Source organism: Colius striatus, chromosome 11 (genome assembly GCF_028858725.1).
Source record: "Colius striatus isolate bColStr4 chromosome 11, bColStr4.1.hap1, whole genome shotgun sequence".
NCBI lineage: Eukaryota > Metazoa > Chordata > Aves > Coliiformes > Coliidae > Colius > Colius striatus.
Genome location: NC_084769.1, coordinates 22,338,810 through 22,358,781, shown reverse-complemented (window position 1 = coordinate 22,358,781; position 19,972 = coordinate 22,338,810). Strand labels below are relative to the sequence as shown.

Below are 19,972 nucleotides of genomic sequence, written 5' to 3'. Positions count from 1 at the left end.
AAACACAACTTCAAGTGGTCTAGTTGTGAGTAAAATAATAGAATCCAAACTACTAATACAAATACACAACTGTGTGTAAGAAACAAAAAGAAAAAACCATACCAGATTTACTCTCTATGCAAAGTACTTTGCATGCATAAGCTTCAGACATTTAAATAACTGCCTGGCTATTGGGTGAAATTCAATAATCATTACACTTTGGATTACTGGGGTAGAAAGAAAAGATTTCAACAACACACAGACTGACGGTAGACTTTTATTAACATATCTTACAATGTCGATTACTGTATTCCTAGTTTTATACTCTTCTGATGTGTTATAAAGATTGATTTGATTCTACAGTAATGTACTGTACTTAAAATGATCATTCATACAGGATATCACACCAGAACATTTGAGTAATACACGCACACACCACTCTAGTTTGGACCTGTTATTTTTCAAGGTTAGATTCATAAAGTAGGATTAAAAAAGTTATGGGGGAAATCAAAATTCTTGTTTAGCAGCATGCAAGGATATTCAAGTACAATTTTTCACCAAGTGACTTTGTTGTTGTTGTTGTCTTTGAATTGACTGGTGACTAATTCACCAGTACTGAAATAAACACTACAAAATATCCAAATGTTAAAGTTAAGGCTAATAGTTTTACTTCACATCCATAGCACAACCAGAGAACATTCCATTTTAAATAAAACATAGTAATCAAATTCTGGATACATCATCTCTTGTAAATATAGCATTGGAGCTTCAAACTACAGATTACTCAAGTTCATGAGCCCTGTAATAATGTTATGCTGGAGATGTAGAGAATCTTTTAGCTCTTTAACAACACTTACAAAATGGCCTGATATTCATAATGAGCAATGCAAAAATATTACAGGCAGAACTTATAATACAGTATCAAAAAAGTAAGATTTTGGAAAAGACATAGCCATTTAGTTGGTGAAACAGAATCATTCTAATCTTACAGGAAGTACTGTAATACTTTTGAAATATATATATATTTATATGTATGTATAAAAACCAGCATCCTTTATTGTGGATTTTTTGAATGGCAGGTATCCAGAAAACATCATTGTATTTACTTACTTTTCCTTCCGTCTGTTCTCCTTGATTGCTATACAGTCATTTTATTTCCCCTATACACTTTTCAATAGATAATGACTTCCACTGGGGAGCTGTTTTCAGTGTGAGTGTGGTTTTACCATATGATGTTTTTATTTTACACATATAAATTTTATTTTACACACAAGCTATGAAAGTCAAAACTACCGGGAACTGCTTGGTAGTACTGTATGAAATAGCCAACAAATGTCCAACACTTGTGAAAAACATTAGTAGCAATATATTACATACCAGTATTTTAACTACAATCTTTTCTATCTACTTACACTGTGGGGTTTAGCCCAGTCATGCCTGTTCTCATGAATTTTTTAGCCCTCTAGGCATAAAATGTTTTGGTATTCATCCAGTGAGGCTGCATACGCAGCCTCGGATGGTTTTAATTATTTTTTTCCTTTTAGGAAACCAAGCAGAAAGAACAGTGATTACTCTAAACAAATACAATATAGAGGAACCTCCTGATATGACAGGAAATATACAAAATTATGTTTCACTTGTAGAATAGCCTGCACATTACCAATCCAATCATCTGAAACACACATCTAGTTTGAAACCTCAGGCAGGCTTATGATTGTTACACTTGTAACTGGGATCTGCTATACTGGGTGCCATACAAATTCCTTCTCTACAGCAATTTCTGTATGTGTCGTCACTAGCAGTTTACTCAATTGAAATGGAAAAGAAATATCTCTTTTCTGGTAAAGAAAGAAAAAACAAAGAAAGAAAGAATATGTATTTGGGATTCCATTAAGAGCCATGAGATACCTGATTTACAGCTATTTCACTTATTTGTGGAGAAAAAAATGTAATTCCTGAGAATGCACAAGTTTTCACTAATGCCTGAAATATTTCAACAGACCTCTCATGATAACTGAAATACTGTTTAAAATTCAACTTTCAGACCAATTGTTACCATAGTCTTGCAACTGTTTTACAAATCCTGCCTAATTACAAACATGTCTCAAGCAAAAACCTCAAACAAACACAAAAAAGGCGAAGAAATTTTATCCAACATTTTTAGTAGATGTAGTAGACATATACACTGTTTCAGCAAAAATTGCTAAAAACTCAACTCCATGCATAGAAAACTAAAAACCTGACAGCCATCCCTGGAGCCTCTAAAGAACTGTAAGTAAAATTTGTGCTTCTTAACAATAATGGGGTTTAAAACAGAAAAGAAAAATGGACTACTGAGTGCAGTCAGATTGCTCACACCATTTTGAGGATTTAATTTCAAATTATTGTATTTAGTAGCAAGAGCAGCTGATTTTGCAAAAATTTCACATGTTGACAAAGTTCCATTTCCCTTTTATGCCCATACCCACTCCATCCCGAGCTAAAGAGCTAAACTCCACTTCAGTTAAAGCTGTGGTCAGTCAAGATGCATTCATTCATGGTAACAGCAATGATGTAGTGTGTACGTGATGATGATGATGATGATGATGATTTACAAGCCATTGTAATGTGGCCCCCATCTTTTATTGATATGATCAAAAGTGTGAGACACCCATTGCTGCTCAAGCACGTTGTATCTTTCCTTGCATATGTAGAGAGGTTTACCACGCCTGTAGGGGACAAGAGAAAAAAAGGTTAAATATGCCAAATAAATTGAAAACTGCTTCAATACGCAAACTACTTTATGCATTTTTATTGGTGAGAGCCTTTTGATTATGCTTTTAATAAGGCAACTGCTGGGACTTCCTTTCCTCTCTCTTGGACAGCAGAATCCAGAAAGCATCTCGTTTTGTCAGGCACATGTAGTTTGCAAGCTACACTCCTCTGGAATCCAACTGCATTATTTGATTAAAAGTCAAATAGCAACTTTGGGAAAGAAGTGTCATTGGCAATGCAGGAAACTGTCTGTTGGGTGCTTGGTGTGTATAACTCAATGACCATGATTACACCACCTCTGGGCCAAAAAAAATAAAACTGAAAAAATGCCAGGAGAGGAGGACTTCTACTCAATGAAAGTTCATCTACACCAAGAAGTAACAACAAAACACTCTTGTAATGAAAACATTACCTAAGATCTCTGTCTTCTTCACCATGTGCATCGAGATAAACAGAACCCCAAAGACAAAAACGATGGCCTCGTATGATGATAATTACAGATGCATTAATCAAAAGAAATATTCCTGTCCCAGCTCCACAGTTTTGAGAATGCTGTAATATTATGGGTGTAAAAAGGGAAGAGTGAAAAGATTCTGTTAGTGTCTGTTAACTTTATAGCATAAAGGATTTAAGAAATAGCAAATAGTTTTGCTTGAGATAACATACACACGTTATTTACTAAGAAACAGTTTGACAAAGGACAGTTTGCCCCAAATTCTTCAATCAAACTCTTAATTCAGTGTCTTGTGTAGCCACCACGTCACCTGCATACAAAAATGGTTCCCTATTCAAAAAGGGTAGATATTCACTATAATGTAAAATCAGACTTACCTAACAAAAATGAGAAAAAAAAGTCTCTACAATATTTTGAATTTGTTCTTGTATAGCAAACTGTATAGAATGACCAAGTATTTTTCTCAGATGGCAAGAAAAAACATAATGTATTCAGAAAAACTCCATATTATCTCTTCTACAATAGCCTGCTTTGCTAAATATTTGCCTTCTCTATCCACCTGCACAGATCTCCTCTATGGCTCTACAAATCTAGTAAAAACAATTTTTTTTACAGTAATTCTGGCTTGCTTCAATATGTCATTCATCTCTACAAATGGCATGATCTGCATTAATTCATTTTAGCAATTAAACCCCTTGTTCTTTCTATATAAATTTATCACAGGGACAAAAATCTCATCAACTATAATAAAATGTAATTAATTATATAGATTTTTAATTCTTTTATAACTTTCTGTTTTCATGAAGCTTGACACCTTAAATGTAAGTGTCCATTCTATTATAGGTTTTGCCCCCCCTTCTCCTCCCACCATGTTAGCAGTACAAGAGAAATGCAAGTTCAACTAATTTCAGAGAGGTCCAAAAGCTCCCTTGAAATTGCTTTGGGTTTGATTTTATGCTACATTTGCAAATATCTCCCTAACAATTTCCTCTCATAGTTTTGCAAAGCCCATGTAGTTCCAGCCTTCTACTAACTGTTGCACGGTAGGAAACATAACAGCTGTCAGAGTAAACCTTTTATCATAGACAAGAAAACAATACTAGATGCTGTCTAATTCAGGTTCCTGAAAGAACTTCTATATATGCTCACTGTAAAACTTCACTGCTGAATTAACGCTGAAGGCTTTAAAACGATGCTTATCTAGCAATAGTCTGTAGATCACTAGTAAATGGTCAAGTATATCAGAAAGTACTCTATAAAAGGAATTGATAAATTGATATTCTTATGTATGCAGAAAGCAAGGAAACAAAACAGAGGAAAATTAACATAATATAGAATGCAGACAAATTTCAACTGGTTATGGATCAAACGACATATCAACATTACACACAATGGCTTTATAAGAATTTTTCAACCAGGTGAAGTAGGCTATGGGCTTAAAAAGGTGAACAGAAAGGCTCTCTAGAACACAGACTAGGTCCATCTATCAGAAATAAGCACCAAATATTATTGTTGGGGGTTGGACTAGATGACCTTTAAAGGTAAATTCCAACCTTAACTATTCTGATTCCATGTCTATATAAACACGTTTTGGAAAGAAAACTATCAAAACTGACCAGTGAAGTTAAAAACATCCTCAAGTGTGAGCATCAGTTACAGAATTTGAATTAACCGTCTCTTACCAGTACACATTCACAGTAACTCTGTTGTTTGCAGCACAGTCCTTTCAAGCATACAAAAGTACCACAAACTAGACAAACGGCAGGATCTTTAGGAACCTTGGTACAAACAGTACAAGTCTTTCTGTGATAATACTGAAAAATGGTATTATAGTTCTCAGGCAACTGTAGGAGGCGTGGCAAGTCCCACTTAGGCTCCTGGATAAGCAAAGCCTGCAAAGATAAGAAAAATATATCAGTTCTGCACATTCTTCTATGCATTTATAATTTCTAAGAAAAGACAATACCAAATAAAGGAAGCATTTATTAAAAATCTCTCACCATTTCTGCATTTCACAAATCTAGAAGTCAAAGGTCACCTTGCCTCTGCTGAACACCCTCAACTGTGATCACATCTTATCTTTTTTAACAGGTGTAACATAGGCACTAGCCTTTTCCCAAGGGTGTGTTCTAAATGTGACACTTTATAAGCACAAAAAAGTTTCAAAAACAGAACTGAAGTTAGGCTCTGCCAGATTTTTAAAACTGTGTTGCACACGTAAATTGAGGCTATTAAGAACATTACTAGCACTCACAAATTTTTGATAAGGCAGTCACTATTTCAATACGGGTTTCGAATTCCAACTCTTCTCTTTTGTTATTAAAAACGCTGTCCACCTCTTTTGGTTTTAAAATATGGTCCAGTTCTATGGTATTTTGTTGTGGTTTTTTATTTTTAAGAAAGTAACGTGTTTTCCTTCAACTTACTCATTTTTACTTGGTTTAGAATTGATGGGCATAGTTGTCAGATGGGATCTTTCTTGCAAGGTCCAATTGTTCTTTTTAGAAAATCTTAACTAGGAAAAAAACCAAAACCAAACCAAAATGGCATTTGTACCCAGTTCCTTTGCAATCATGGAAAGAACACTAGTGGTTTCACTGCAATCTCAAATGCCTATCAGACTGGCAGCAACTGTATTTTGAGATTAATCATGTTGCAGAGCAAAGACTGCATCTGGTTTGCCTCTGACACCATAAATTTAGGAGAGGGGGACTTGAACTGTTGAGATGCAGCTTCTTCATAAAAACCATGCAGTAATGTCAAACCATTTCAATTTCACAACTGATATTCCAACTGCACTGATTCAGGTCTTGGTATGGTTTCTATAACATTTAATCTTCTGAGGAAATGTACCATCTTTTATCAGTCAACTATTAAATGGCTTATATCCTTTGATCTTTTTCAGTATTGCAACTGAAGAAACTCCAAACCATCAATAATGTCTAACAGACAAAACTTTTACTAAGTGTTTTCTTGAAAGACAAAGTTTCTATTACATGCTTTAGGTGCAGATGTGGGTACACTGAGTTGTATCATCTAAGGATAGCATTTCTACTTTCTGGCTCCATCAACCATACAGAAACCAGATGTTTTCTTGTTGTTTTTAACCAATCCAACCCACATCTGCTAGCTAATATTTCTAATTGTAATTTCTCCCTCATTTAGAAGTCAGGTTCTATGCAAAAATCCTATCCAAATCAATGGTTTATGTGCATAGCAAATCAAATAAATAGCTGCTTCCACATAAGGACTATTTTGGAAGAAGTAATTCTGCTACATACCTTTACTTGATCTGGATGTCTATCTGCAAATGAAGCCAATTCTGAGCACCACTGTGATATCATGTCAAATGCTGACACTGGCCAATCAAGACAAGAGGCACTGGTGAACTGATGAGTTGACTGAAAAGATGGTAATAGACCCAGGCAGCTTGCAAGAACTGTGAATTCTTCATCTTCCTTTTAGGTATGAAACCAGAGAGTTTTGATTAATATCCATGCTCTGAATTTTTAAATAATTGGAACAGATACATTCTTGACAAATGAAAAACTAAACATTTTCTAGTACAATGATGTTAATAGTCATGTTCAGACACAAGAAAAACCTTCAATTTTTTCCAGATTACCTCAGGTTTGATTCTTAAAATACAAGAAAACTAGTTAGGAAAAAAAACCCAAAACAACCCAAAACCCACAAATCCAAGAAACAGAAACAGAGAAAGAAAACCTCAAACTCTCCCATAATTTTGTTCTTGTTTAGCACTCCAAACTGGCTTGTAGCTGTTTTAGAGATGAGATGATTTTGAGGCAATGGAATGAGGGATCTGACCTGCAGCAAATTCTACTTAAATCAGTCACGGAACTTAGAAGTAATTGTGTGCTGATGCAATATTTCTGAGAATTAAGTCCAAGTATTAGCAAGTATTAAGCAAAATCAAGACTGAATTCCAGTCTGTGTGGAAATTGTGCCATTTGTGCAAATGCCAGACAAGTTTTAAAAGTACGTCAGTATTTTATGAGACAGACATCTATGACCTGATAAAATGAGCATGTAGTTGCTGAATTTTGAGAATACTTTCAGGAAAACTGCTCTGAAAACAAATTTTAAGGTGACAAACAGTGCTGCACACCAATGATATAAAATATTATTAAAAAAAAAAAAGCTTAGGATAGAAAATACGTACCATGAGAAAGACACCTTAAAAGTCTAATTTTTGATGTGTAGCTTTAAAATGGAAACATTTGTGTGTGCCCCTCTCAATCTGTACCTGGCAACTAGGTAAATCTCCTCCAAAAAGATGGTGTTGAAGAAGGCTTGTGATCCTGAGGAAGGGCAGGCAGAACTGCTGCAGATAGCACTCGACAAAATCAGGATTTATCTATGGGGGAAGGAAGCAATTACTAAATTCTGTCCCAGATAAGTTGCCTCCTATGTAAGATACTCCTACACAAACCAAACGTTTTTCAAGCATACAATATAAACCACTTCATCAAACATATTCCAATGGCCAGCATTTCATTAATGATCTGAAAAACCTCTGTGGATTTTCTTTCTCCCTTGACAAACATTTTTGCTACTTAATCATTCAGTTTTCCAAGCTTCTGAAAGGTCTTTCATACATATGATAAAACCCCCACAATTATAAGAACCGTTTGTCAAGAACTTTCTCCACACAGCACTGGCCACATATGATATTAGTAAAAGAAAGATTTGTGCAGGCAAACTGTCCCAAAGGGACATGCTTTGATCTAGGAAATAAGGAGTTGTACTGCAGTCTTTAGCAACATCAGAGAAGAATCATTATAACAATGAGGCTGAAAAACTTAGAATAAGAGAGAGAAAGGGGACATGCTGGATAAGTTCTCAAGAGATTTGTCAATACCACTGTTAATTCTTCAGTCTCTCCTTCTTCATATATCTTCCCCTTAGACAGCTCACTAATCACGTGACCCAGCAATACTTCCCAAGATTTTTCTCCACTGGATGTATTCTGCAAGTGAAAAGGAAAGAAATCCAAAATGCACTGGTTATGAAAAGGAGAAAAAGTTCCTGTACTTCACTGTGGTGAAGTACATTTCCTTTTCATCGACCCATGAGTTTTGACTACATATTGTTGAAAAAAAACAAACTCAAAAACATATACAGAAAGGGACTGCATTTACCTCAGATTGAAATGTGAATTGCTACTTCAATTACATGTTCTAAACTGAGTGTTATATGAAAACACTTCCATAATGTTGCATTTCTCATGGTTTTTCTGTGAGTATAAAAAATTACGAAGACTCACTTTATGTATACATCGTGTCTTGATAGAATTTGAATACAACAGATTTCAAAAAATGAAGAATAGTTTTCAAAAATTTACCAACCAGAAGGAGTTACAAAACACTTACTATGTATTTTAAGTCAAAATGAGCCTATCAGAAAATGGAAAGATGTATTTGGAATGAGCTGTATCTACCATAGATGGAAAAAAATATATTTAGTGGAAAGAATAAATAGCCCCTTAGCTTTGTGCCACAGCATTTACATTTAAAGGCAACGATTACAGAAAGCTATCAGGAATGGAAAGCATTATTCCCATAAATATTTTTACTCTAAATCACAATAAATTATCTCCACAAAAAAAAAAAAGATTGGATATGAATTTTGAGCTCTGTTAGTATATCTTCAACATAACAGACAATGAGCGAGTGGAACGTTACTGTGATTCTTTAAATAAAGACTTCAGTACATAACAATGTATATAATTCATCAGTTGGATTCATTAATGTATTTTGATACCATCTGGAAGGTAGACTTGAAGTTTATGTTTGTTGAAGATGCAGGAAGTAACATGTATTTAAATCAGCAGTTAGGACAAACCTTTTGTCTACATTATTCCTAAAAGTTTACTCCACAGGCATTTACAGTGTGCTTCTTATGATATTATAAGGCACCTTGCAAAGATGAGAGTGAAGCTGGGGATCAAAAGTAGGATATCCACCTTTCAGTCTTGCTGACAAATTAAACTCTTAACGGTGTGTGACCATTTGGCATTAATAGAAAGACTTCAGCTCATGTTTAATGTCTGGAATTCCAAACTGAAATAGATTCACTTGGCATTATCCACAGACAAATGTTAAGCAAGGTGTGTGGTTTCTGTAGTCACTCTGGGATCAAAATGTCAATATTATCAGCACATGAGAAAATGCCAGTCTGAACCATATATTTTAAACCATTTGGGCCTCAAGAAACTTTAAAGAAAGAATTTGAATTTGGACTATGGCCAGGCTCAAGAAGAGATGGTCTGCCACAGGGCTGGAGAGAGGCTCAGGGAGCTGTGGTTGGTCCTCAGTGCTCAGAGGTCTCTTGCACACATGTCGGGTCCAGGCAGTAACATGATGCAGGAAGAGGAACGGGAAACTGGAAAGACATCTGGGGAAGGGCAAACTTGCATGTGGGACACTACAAAGCCAATGCACTTGGGGTGGATTATCACTGGGGTGTGATGGAAGCCAAGAAGGAAGGAAGTGTAGGAGTCTCTGAAGGCCTGAGGCTCACATCAACCTAAGTATACATTGCCAAGCTGCTGTCAGAACTTGGCCCTCTGTACAAAACTGATCTTCACGAGACACAGAAAAGGAGGAGGATGTTTTCAAGGAAGAGTAAGAGATGCTGTCAGTGCAGCACATATGCAGCAAGGAGCAGTGTTCATATCTACCCTCCTACTTCTTTTGCTCTCACACCTGGAAGTGTCAGCCTTCAATGGTCTTCTCACAGAAGAAAAGTGAAAATTCTCAAACACACAGAAGTTAATTTGTTATGTCATTTAAATTACACTAAATCACAACATCCATTCACAAAAGCATACTGTTTAACGTGCTACTATTTCCCTCTTGGCCTTATCATCCATCAAAGAGAAGCACACTAGTGAAAATTCCACTACAACGGACCATCTTCAATATCAAGAGAGATGGCTACTTTATAAATCCTTTGTGTGAGCCATTATGTACTTGAGGCTTGCCAATTATGAAAGTGCTTTATGTGAATCAAATTCTCTCACGTGCTTCTGTCAGAAAACATCTTAGTATAAGTAGGTAGCAAGTCCACTTACCAGATGCACTAAGTCTATTTTCATACAATAAAATCTCTCATAGTAGACAAAAAAACTGAGCATTGTACATATACATTCAGATAAACTCCAACCTCTGCTCCCAAGAAAAAGGCAGTCCATGTTTATCATGTGGACTGAAAGAATATAAGCTGGTAACACTTCAATCTATTTATATGCTTTCTACCACAAGCTTTAAACTGCAAAATTATCTAGCACTTGGGAATCCTTTAAGTAAACAGAAAAATGGGGAGAAAAACCCACCAGCAACAATCTCAAGGAAATGTTCTTGAAATTCTAAGAAAATTACAAGATATTGACAGAAGGGGTTGGAGAGGGAGCTAACAAAATGCAGTGCTGTCCAATGATCTCAAATGCTTAATGTAAGTTCAAAAAAACAAAATAAAGAAATCCCACATTGTAGCAGTTTGTCCTTAATACCTTGGAGCTATGACTGATCAGGATGACAAATCGAACCTATGTGCACAATACAGGTCATGCTTCTCAGTATGTTTCATTTTAAAGCCAGTATCACTTGAGGCCCAGCTGTTGTACAAAGGAGTATTCCACTCACCTCCTCCCCTGGCCACAACACTTCCATCCTTTCCCTTCCTCTGACACTGGCACTCTTCTGATCTTCTGGGGAATCAGTCCACAGAGCAGAAAACTAACTGAAGGATTAAATAAATGCCAGTGCAGGGAACTGTGTCTTTTGACAGGAACTGGCATTCAATTGGCTGAACTGAAACTGCAAGATTCACCTTCGCTTTACTTGTAAATACTTTTGAAAACCAAGAAAAGAGTACTGACATATCTGCCTGCCTCGTCTACAAATTTCCTTCTCTGCCTCTTCATCATATGAGCTCTCTAGACCACATATTGAGAGAGGTTTATATGGCTAGCTACAGATAGCATGAACAAATGAGAAAAAACACTTCACACACCTGTCTCCCCCGCCCCCAAACAAGCTTGCCTGCTTTTCCTGTAAAGGGGTGCGTCAGAGCAACCCCTGGTTTACCTAGGAAGACTTCCATTTCACTGCAAACAACTAAAGACTGAAATTACAGAGGTACAGCCTCAGATCTAAAACTCAGTTCTGGAACTAGATATTCATTGTGAATCTTTTAAGTCTGATCACATACCAAAACCTGTAAAAACTGCACATGCAGAAACAAAACACAGTATTTTTGTGAACTAGAAGCAAATTATTATATGCAAAGCAGATGTATTAGTTACATTTCTACCAGAAATACACATGCAAAATTTCATACATGTTTTAATAAATCAACCAACCTTCTTCAGAGCTCCTGACTCTTTCCATGCCATCCTGTCTTCAGCACTGCATTTAACAGAAAGTGCTGCCAAGCCTTGAGTATACAATAAAGTGAACAGCACCTTTATGATGCAGGTGAAGTGTTCTGTAAAATAAAGAAAGGCATTTCTAAACACTTGATATTTTTAGCAAATATACTGATTACAGAGTCTCTAGTTACAGAAATGATGCTTCTCAAATGAAGAGCAAGTGTTATACAAAAAGTATAAACCCCAAAACCATAAAGAACAACATAAATATATTCACTGGCTTTCAGAAATGACTTGGCAGCAATAATGAATGGAACAAGTACAAGGTAAGTAATTTTCCATTGCTCCATAAGTTCATCTTAATCATGACTACCAGTGACTTCCTCCTAAGGACCTGGTGATATTAGAAAATTCAATTTGGTCTAAACATTATATCAAGTCAAATTACTGATTACTGATAAATACAACTAATTGGGTGCCATTGATAGAAGCAAATGCACATCCTAACATCTCTTTTGTCAATGATTAAACCACTTGGGGTAAATTACATTCATACAAATACTGGAAAAGTTAGGTTCCCAAAGAAATCACTGAAATAAGGACATTTGGCAGCATACTTCAGTTTCTACCCCTCCACTTCCAGATATAGATCCAGCCATACAAGACTTGCTGCCAACCACTCCTTAGTGAGGACCTGTTTACTGGACTTCATGTGACTACAGAAGGAGGATCAAAGTCAGACTGTCATTTTAGAACTCACCTTCTTTTCAAAGATCTTTATTGTTTAATGTTTTCATGATATTTAAAAGGACTATTATCTCCTGCATATAGGCTGTAAGAGAAAGGCTTTGAAATCTTTTTGGGGAGGATCGCAACAGAGGCAAAGTAAGACTTCTTGAAATTGGAACAGGAAAAAAGGTGAATGTGATCATTTTCTAAAGTGAAGATATGCTAGCAGTAATTTTGCCTCTTACTTTAGGTTTTCTTTCCTGTCCCAAATAATATGTTTGGGTTTTTTTAAACCTAGGCAGATCAAAGAAGTTTTTATCATTGCTTACACCATTCCTTAAGCACAATTGTAATATATATCTAAAACAATGTATAAAAAAATGACGGTTTCAAAAAGTCCTCTCAGGCTTTGAAGTCAAGCAAAACAATTTTATTTACATAAGTACCTCAGAAAAATTGGGTTACATTCATTCTTTCTTCCCAAAGGATTTAAACAAGCTTTGTATGTGAAAATGAAAAGGAGGTAAGAAAGATTAAACTCCTTGCTTTTCCTTTCTTGTATGTAGTTATCAAAACCCACCACTGGGTTCTAAAACAAAACACAGCCAGGACTTGAGTATGTAATTAAATTTTGCGAAATAACAATTCTTTTAATACAATAAATGTTTACAAATCAACACAGAGATGATCATTTGTAACTATGTAAAGTGTTCTGTATTATCTTCCTATGTAGCTTATGTTAGATGTGTTAGACACTGCTGCATTTCACCTGCTTCATTCTAGAGCAGGTAGCATTAAGATTTTTTCCTCTCATTTCCTCTATGTCTTTCCTTTGCTGAAACCTCAATTTTCTTAGCTATTCTTCTCCTGAGGAATAATAGCAGGTAAGATTCTGGTAAATTTTCTGTGTGTCACATCTGCAAGATCAAACCACATGCACTTGTATAAACTGCCTGAGCCACAGCCTAGAATCGAAGCTAGAACTGAACTTGTACTGAGCTCTGTCTCCATCAGTAGCAGGTATGGGGAATATAGATCAATGTTGCACTGTGAAAGCATAAATGAAACCCACTTACAGCAGGAAAACAAGAGACCACCCAGCAACATTCACCATTCTGCCATACTCCACCTTTCAGCTCACAGGTTGCTCTGCTGAGGTGATTAGACAGTGCTCAACAGTGGGTGTCTTAGCACTCTCTAGAACTATTCTTTTTTTTTTTTAATCTATTTTTTGTTAAATATTATTACTCCTTTCCTTATCTTCATCTTAACACTAATTGTTCAATTCACCAGAAATAGAACTACTGTATATTAAGTTTTAGAAATAAACTGTTTATTTACTTGCATGTATGTGATTCACAAATGACTCTGAATTAACTTTTTTTTGAGAACCCAGAATTGGATAAAAACCACTCACTCCCACATCTGGGTCATCCTTTAAAAGACCTGACTTCTGTACAAACTTAATTTTTCCTAAGGAAAATATCACAGGAGCAGCTCAGAGGTGACATGTTGTGTCATGACTGACAAGGCTTAGAAAGCAAATATTTTATAGTCACAAAAACATCCCATGTGAAACGTATTAAAAACATCAGTCAGTGGATCAATTATCATTTAATTACTATGCATTATCTGTTATTTGTAAAATGCAAAGTACTTAACAGCCATAGGTATCCATGACACTAAAGCTGTTATGCTCCACCTACTGCAAAGAGACATTTTAATTGCCTTGCCACAAAGTGTGTGTGTGTGTGGAATTTTCCTGCTGCCCCCCAATGAAGGCTGTGATTTTGCTAAATCACCTTTTCAATTTAATAATTCTAATGATTTCTAGTATATTTATAAGCTGTGGAGTAAACTATGTAAGTGCTGTCAGTCCCTTTTGCTGCAGATGATATACTGTGCAACATCCTGCACTAAAATCCAGTTAGGACTTATATGTTTATACACAAAACTCCTATTCTGATATCCTGACAGTATAAAAGTCCTTTTTTTATGGCTAGGCTATTATAAACAAAACAGAAGTTAATGCAGAATTTTTGTATTTATTTTTGAATAACACTGAGAAATCCTTTTACATTCTTATTTTTAGGACTTTTTAAAACAAAACTTTTTGCAAGTTTTGTGCAAGGCAAGAAGGAGGACCCAGGAAACTACAGGCTGATCAGTCTCACCTCTGTGCCTGGAAAGGTGATGGAACAACTCATCCTGAATGCCATCTCAATACACATGAAGGAAAAGATGGTTATCGGGGTACTCAACTCGGATTGACCAAGGGAAAATCCTGTTTGATCAACCTCGTAGCCTTCTATGAGACTGTAACTGCCTGGCTGAATGAGGGGAAAGCAGTAGATGTCATCTACTTTGACTTCAACAAGGCTTTTGACACTGTCTCCCACAACATCCTCATTGAAAAGCTCAGGCAGTGTGGGCTGGATGAACGGACAGTGAGGTGGATCGAGAGCTGGCTGAATGACAGAGCCCAAAGAGTGGTGATCAATACAGTCAAGTCAAATGGGAGGCCTGTGGCGGGTGGGGTTCCACAAGGATCGGTTCTGGGGCCAGTCTTGTTCAACATCTTCATCGACGACCTGGATGAGGGGACAGAGTGTACCCTCAGCAAGTTCGCTGATGACACCAAACTGGGAGGACTGGCTGATTCCCCAGGAGGTTTTGCTATCATTCAGTGAGGTCTCAAGTGGCTGAGAACCTCATCAGGTTCAACAAGGGCAAGTGCAGAGTCCTGCACCTGGGGAGGAACAACCCCATGCACCAGTACAGGCTGGGGATTGACTTGCTGAAGAGCAGCTCTGCAGAGAGAAACCTGGGAGTCCTGGTTGACAAGAAACTAACCATGAGCCAGCAATGTGCCCTCATGGCCAAGAAGGCCAATGGCATCCTGGGATGCATCAAGAAGAGTGTGGCCAGCAGGTCAAGGGAGGTTCTGCTCCCCATCTACTCTGCCCTGGTGAGGCCTCATCTGGAGTCCTGTGTGCAGTTCTGGGCTCCTCAGCTCAAGAGGGACAGGGATCTTCTTGAGAGAGTCCAGCACAGGGCCACCAAGATGATCAGGGGACTGAAGCATCTTCCTTATGAGGAAAGGCTGTGGGAACTGGGACTGTACAGCCTAGAGAAGACTGAGGGGACACCTCGTTAATACTTGTAAGTATTTAAAAAGGTGTATGTCAAGAGGATGGGGCAACACTTTCTGTAGTGTCCAGTGACGGTACTAGGGCTAATGGACAAAAGCTGGAACACAGAAAATTCCACTTAGACTTAAGGAACAATTTCTTCACTGTAAGGGTGAGGGAGCCCCAGCACAGGCTGCCCAGGGAGAGTGTGGAGTCCCCTTCTCTGGGGGTTTTGAAAAGACACCTGAGCGTGTTCCTGTGTGATCTGATCTAGGTGGACCTGCTTAAAGAGTGGAGTTGGACCAGATCATTTTTAGAGGTCCCTTCCAATCCCTACCATTCTGTAATTATGTGATTTTGGAATCAAATTATTTCACAGCATACTATCTCATTATATGCATTAAGCAAACTCCCTGAAAAATAAAAGTTTAGACTTCTAGAAGTGTTTCCTGTATAATTTTAACAGAGCAAGAAACGTTTAAGTGTATTACTGACAACACACATATTTTAATTTTAATACTAAATTAGATTATATATGCTAGCAGGCAAAAACTGCAGAAAGAATAAAGCAAAACAAGTGCAAAATTAAGAACCTAGGATCTTTTTTAGTGAATCTGGAAGGGCATCTTTTATATAAACAACCTTTGAAAATAGTCTTCTTAATCTACAGCTTGAACAGTTATTTGATAAAATAGCTTCAGAACAAAAGGAAATGGCACTGAACTGCAGATAATCCATGAAAGGTATAGTGAAAGTTCCAGGATATAGATAAATTTTTCAGCTTCCACATTGAAATTGGATGCTATTAAAGTTGATTACATTCATTCTATATTTAGTCAAGATCCTTATCCAATCATTAAAGCGCTAGTGTTTGCCTGTGTTTTGCTTTCTGTATTTTTGTTGCATGACACTAAAACTTTATAGAATGCGAATGTGCCAGAACATCCAGGTCAGGTTATTCAGCATCTGGGCCTTATCAGAATTCAACAGAATTCTTAAGAGGAGAAACCCTTTCTCTCAGTCTGTAGAGAGTGGGCTAAGCTCTCAAAATCAGCTTTGAAATTGGAGCATATCCACCACTCCCAAATCACAGATCTTGTAACAGTAGTGCTGTGGCCCTACGTGAGAGCAAGGCCAGGCCACATAACGGCCTGCTGCAAACATCCACACTGCTACATGACCCTCCTTGCACATGTGGCACCAAGCACAGCACCAGCCCATTGCTGGCCAGCTGACCACCAAATTCCATGCAGCTACTAGCTTCAGGCTCATCACTGCTCACCCAGAGCCCAGTTTTTAGTTGCTTTGCAGAAGTGTGGTATTTTTTCACATTTGAAGCAAAGCAGAAACTGAGATCACTGGAATCTACAAGCACTCAGTACTTCTAAAAATCTGGTCATGAGGGTTTCAAGTCAGGTACTGGGAAAATAGGGGTTTTTTTTTTCAATTGGTGGTAAAGAAAAACAGTGTCCAATTTGAATTAATAAAGTTATAGAAATTGTGTTGCAGGAAGGGGTGGTGGAAGGTGTTGAATTTGTTTTGTTAGCCACTGAGCCACTGTCTCCATTTCTTCATATTTTCTATTTCTATTAAGAAAGGAGCTAGAGGTTTTAGACACAAAATCCTCCTCTTCTACAGAGTCTCAATTCATAACATCATGAACACTGTCCATCCTCTGCACAACTGCCATAGAATTAAAACATTAAATACCTATGTGGATTATTACATATTTTGTCCTGCACAATTTCAAAATGCTGAGTATATGAAGCTGACAAAAGCTCTGCCTATCCTTTAGTGTTAAACAAACATACAAGTTCACAAACGTTTTTAGCATCTTGAACACAGTGTCTATTTTGCTAGTTACACTACACAGGAGGTACACACTATCTTCATTCCCTTCTTTTAAATTGTTAAGTGCTTGTAAATGCTCTGACTTCTACCACAAAGTTTCTCCCGTTGAAAAAAAAAATATTTGTCACATTCTTTCTTTGTGACGTGCTCAGATCAATTTTCCTCTCTGAATGAAAGAAGAGGCTGAACGCTTTTATTGCTTTAATTGTTGTCAAGATTGAAAAAGACTCCAACATCCCTTCAGCAGTTAATAGGACAGTTAATCCAATCCCCAGTGCTGTTATCTGAAGGGCAAGAGATGAAGTTTGGGTCCTCCTTACAGAGCACTTTGTGTTTTTTTTTTAAAAACACCATGCAAACAAAAAATATTTTGAGTACAAACATGAAGGAGATTTAATACTTGATGAGAAGTTTTAGTTTCCTATAAAGATACAAATACGATTTCTCTGAATACATCAACATACCTAATAAATCATACTGCAAAACCAGTATCGTTATGGGAGAGTGTCCATGCTAAAAGACGAAAAAATCTGTCCTGGATTCTAACACCTACAGATTCTTCCTTCACTGTAAGTGTTCTAATACCATTATCATGGCACTCTGTACCATTACCACCTCTTCTGCAATGTAGTCAACTGTTAATGGAATACACTGGAATTATCTGCCAGTGCACACAGGCATCAACCTTCTGGTGGCAGATGGATGTCCAGCCACGTCCACAGCTCCCACATCAACAATCAGGCAGTGCCAAAAGTTCAGGAAGCAGCAGTGCCAAGTGTAGATTTTGTTGAGCTCTATCACTGACCTGCCACGTGACCCTGCGTAAGCATTTTACCTTTTCATACCCCAGCTCTTTACCAAGAATTAATGATAATTAATTCAGCTCTGTGATCTACACGCTCATTACAGAACATCTCAAGAAACATACTATCTGTTTTTCTGATCTGCATCCTACACCTCAGGACAAAGAAATCATGAAAGACTTTTTTTGCATTCTGTCTAACCAGTTTGATGAAACAAGAATTAGAAAGATAAATAGCAATTTATTTCCAATTTAATGCTTCATAGATTTGATGTGGTTAAATTCATCTTTTCCCTACCATTTCAACTGTAACATACACTAAACCAAAAAGCAAAGGCAAAATGTGCTGCTGCTATGTAGTATTTTACAGAATTCTCCACATGATGCTTTACTATTAATTGAATGTTCACTTTCCTACGATGAGGTGTATTTTCATAACTGGTATTTTTCAACTACAAAAACACTACTGTTTGAACCTTGGCTTCATCAAATTCATCGTATTTCAGATGGGACGTCAGTCTCATTAAACTTTTGGTTATTGCTTTTACTAAGTCCTTCCTAATTTAAGTTAAGCTGCAGTAAAAAAGTGTTGGGGCCTGGGCTATAATGAACGTTATGGAGTTAGACAAAGACAGAGAAAGTTAGCAGTTCATCTTTGAATAGCCTTCAGCAACAGAAAAAGAAAAGAAAAGAATGCCTATGTGACAGCAAGCTTGAGCAGAGAGGAAACGGAAACTACAGACTGCAACACAGACAGAACAGAGCATTTAATTAAGCATTTTGTGATCGCATGTACGTGACTAACAAATTGCAATATATGTAACTAACAATACTATAAAGTTAAATAAAATGTAAGGTAAGCATAACCATAGTCTAGTGTGAGAGAAAACTAACTGAAGGCCAAATAGATGGGGTGATATTTTAAGCACAATAAGGCTGATGTTTTAAGTACAATAAGGATGGTGGTTCAACACAATGAGGTTGGTGTCTAAGTTGTTACAAAAATGAAACTTTGAGGCCTTATGCATAGTGCGTGATCCTTAGTATCAACTAATTGTCATGAATTGTAGCACGAATACAGCATTTGGAAAAGTATATAAGTGATGATTATGTGACAATAAATTTGGAGTTGATGCACATCGTATTGGTGTCTGGTCGCTCCCATCTCACATAATGAAGAAGAACCCCTGCAAAAAAGTGTATTTTTCATAGAATCATAGAATGGTAGGGGTTGGAAGGGACCTTTAGAGATCATCTAGTCCAACCCCCCTGCAGAAGCAGGTTCACCTAGATCAGGTCCTACAGGAACACATCCAGGCAGGTCTTGAAGATCTCCAAGGAAGGAGACTCTACACCCTCCCTGGGCAGCCTGTGCCAGGGCTCCCTCACCCTCACAGTAAAATAGTTTTTTCTTATGTTTAAATGGAACTGTTTGTGCTCCAGCTTCATCCCATTACTCCTTGTACTGTTGCTAGCTACAATAGAAAAAAGGGATGCCCCAACCTCCTGATACCCACCATTTAGATATTTGTAAATATTAATAAGATCCCACCTCAACCTCCTCTTCTCCAGACTAAACAGCCCCAGGTCCCGCAGCCTTTCCTCATAAGGAAGATGCTCCAGTCCCCTGATCATCTTGGTGGCCCTGCGCTGGACACTCTGCAGAAGTTCTCTGTCCCTCTTGACCTAGGCAGCCCAGAACTGCACACAGGACTTTGGATGAGGCCTCACCAGGGCAGAGTAGAGGGGAAGCAGAACCTCCCTTGACCTGCTGGTCACACTCTTCTTGATGCATCCCAGGATGCCATTGGCCTTCTTGGCCATGAGGGCACATTGCTGGCTCATGGTTAGTTTATTATCCACCAGGACTCCCAGGC

General features: G+C 37.4%; 1 protein-coding gene across 7 annotated transcripts in view; it reads right to left on the bottom strand.

The window, feature by feature from the left end:
- Nucleotides 1-240: 240 nt before the first annotated feature.
- UBR3 (ubiquitin protein ligase E3 component n-recognin 3) overlaps nt 241-19,972 on the bottom strand; it is a 113,988-nt gene continuing 94,256 nt past the window's right edge. For 6 of the 7 annotated variants that reach the window (XM_062004423.1, XM_062004424.1, XM_062004427.1 and 3 more), the window contains 7 exons: nt 11,574-11,698; nt 8,070-8,177; nt 7,455-7,565; nt 6,469-6,645; nt 4,870-5,079; nt 3,146-3,285; nt 241-2,687 (listed from right to left, as the gene is read on the bottom strand). In XM_062004423.1, coding sequence (XP_061860407.1) covers nt 2,570-2,687; nt 3,146-3,285; nt 4,870-5,079; nt 6,469-6,645; nt 7,455-7,565; nt 8,070-8,177; nt 11,574-11,698 — 989 coding nt within the window. In that variant the 3' untranslated portion in view covers nt 241-2,569. Of the gene's footprint in view, nt 2,688-3,145; nt 3,286-4,869; nt 5,080-6,468; nt 6,646-7,454; nt 7,566-8,069; nt 8,178-11,573; nt 11,699-14,477; nt 14,903-19,972 lie in introns of those variants that run through there. The other variant, XM_062004428.1, reaches the window with a different exon arrangement.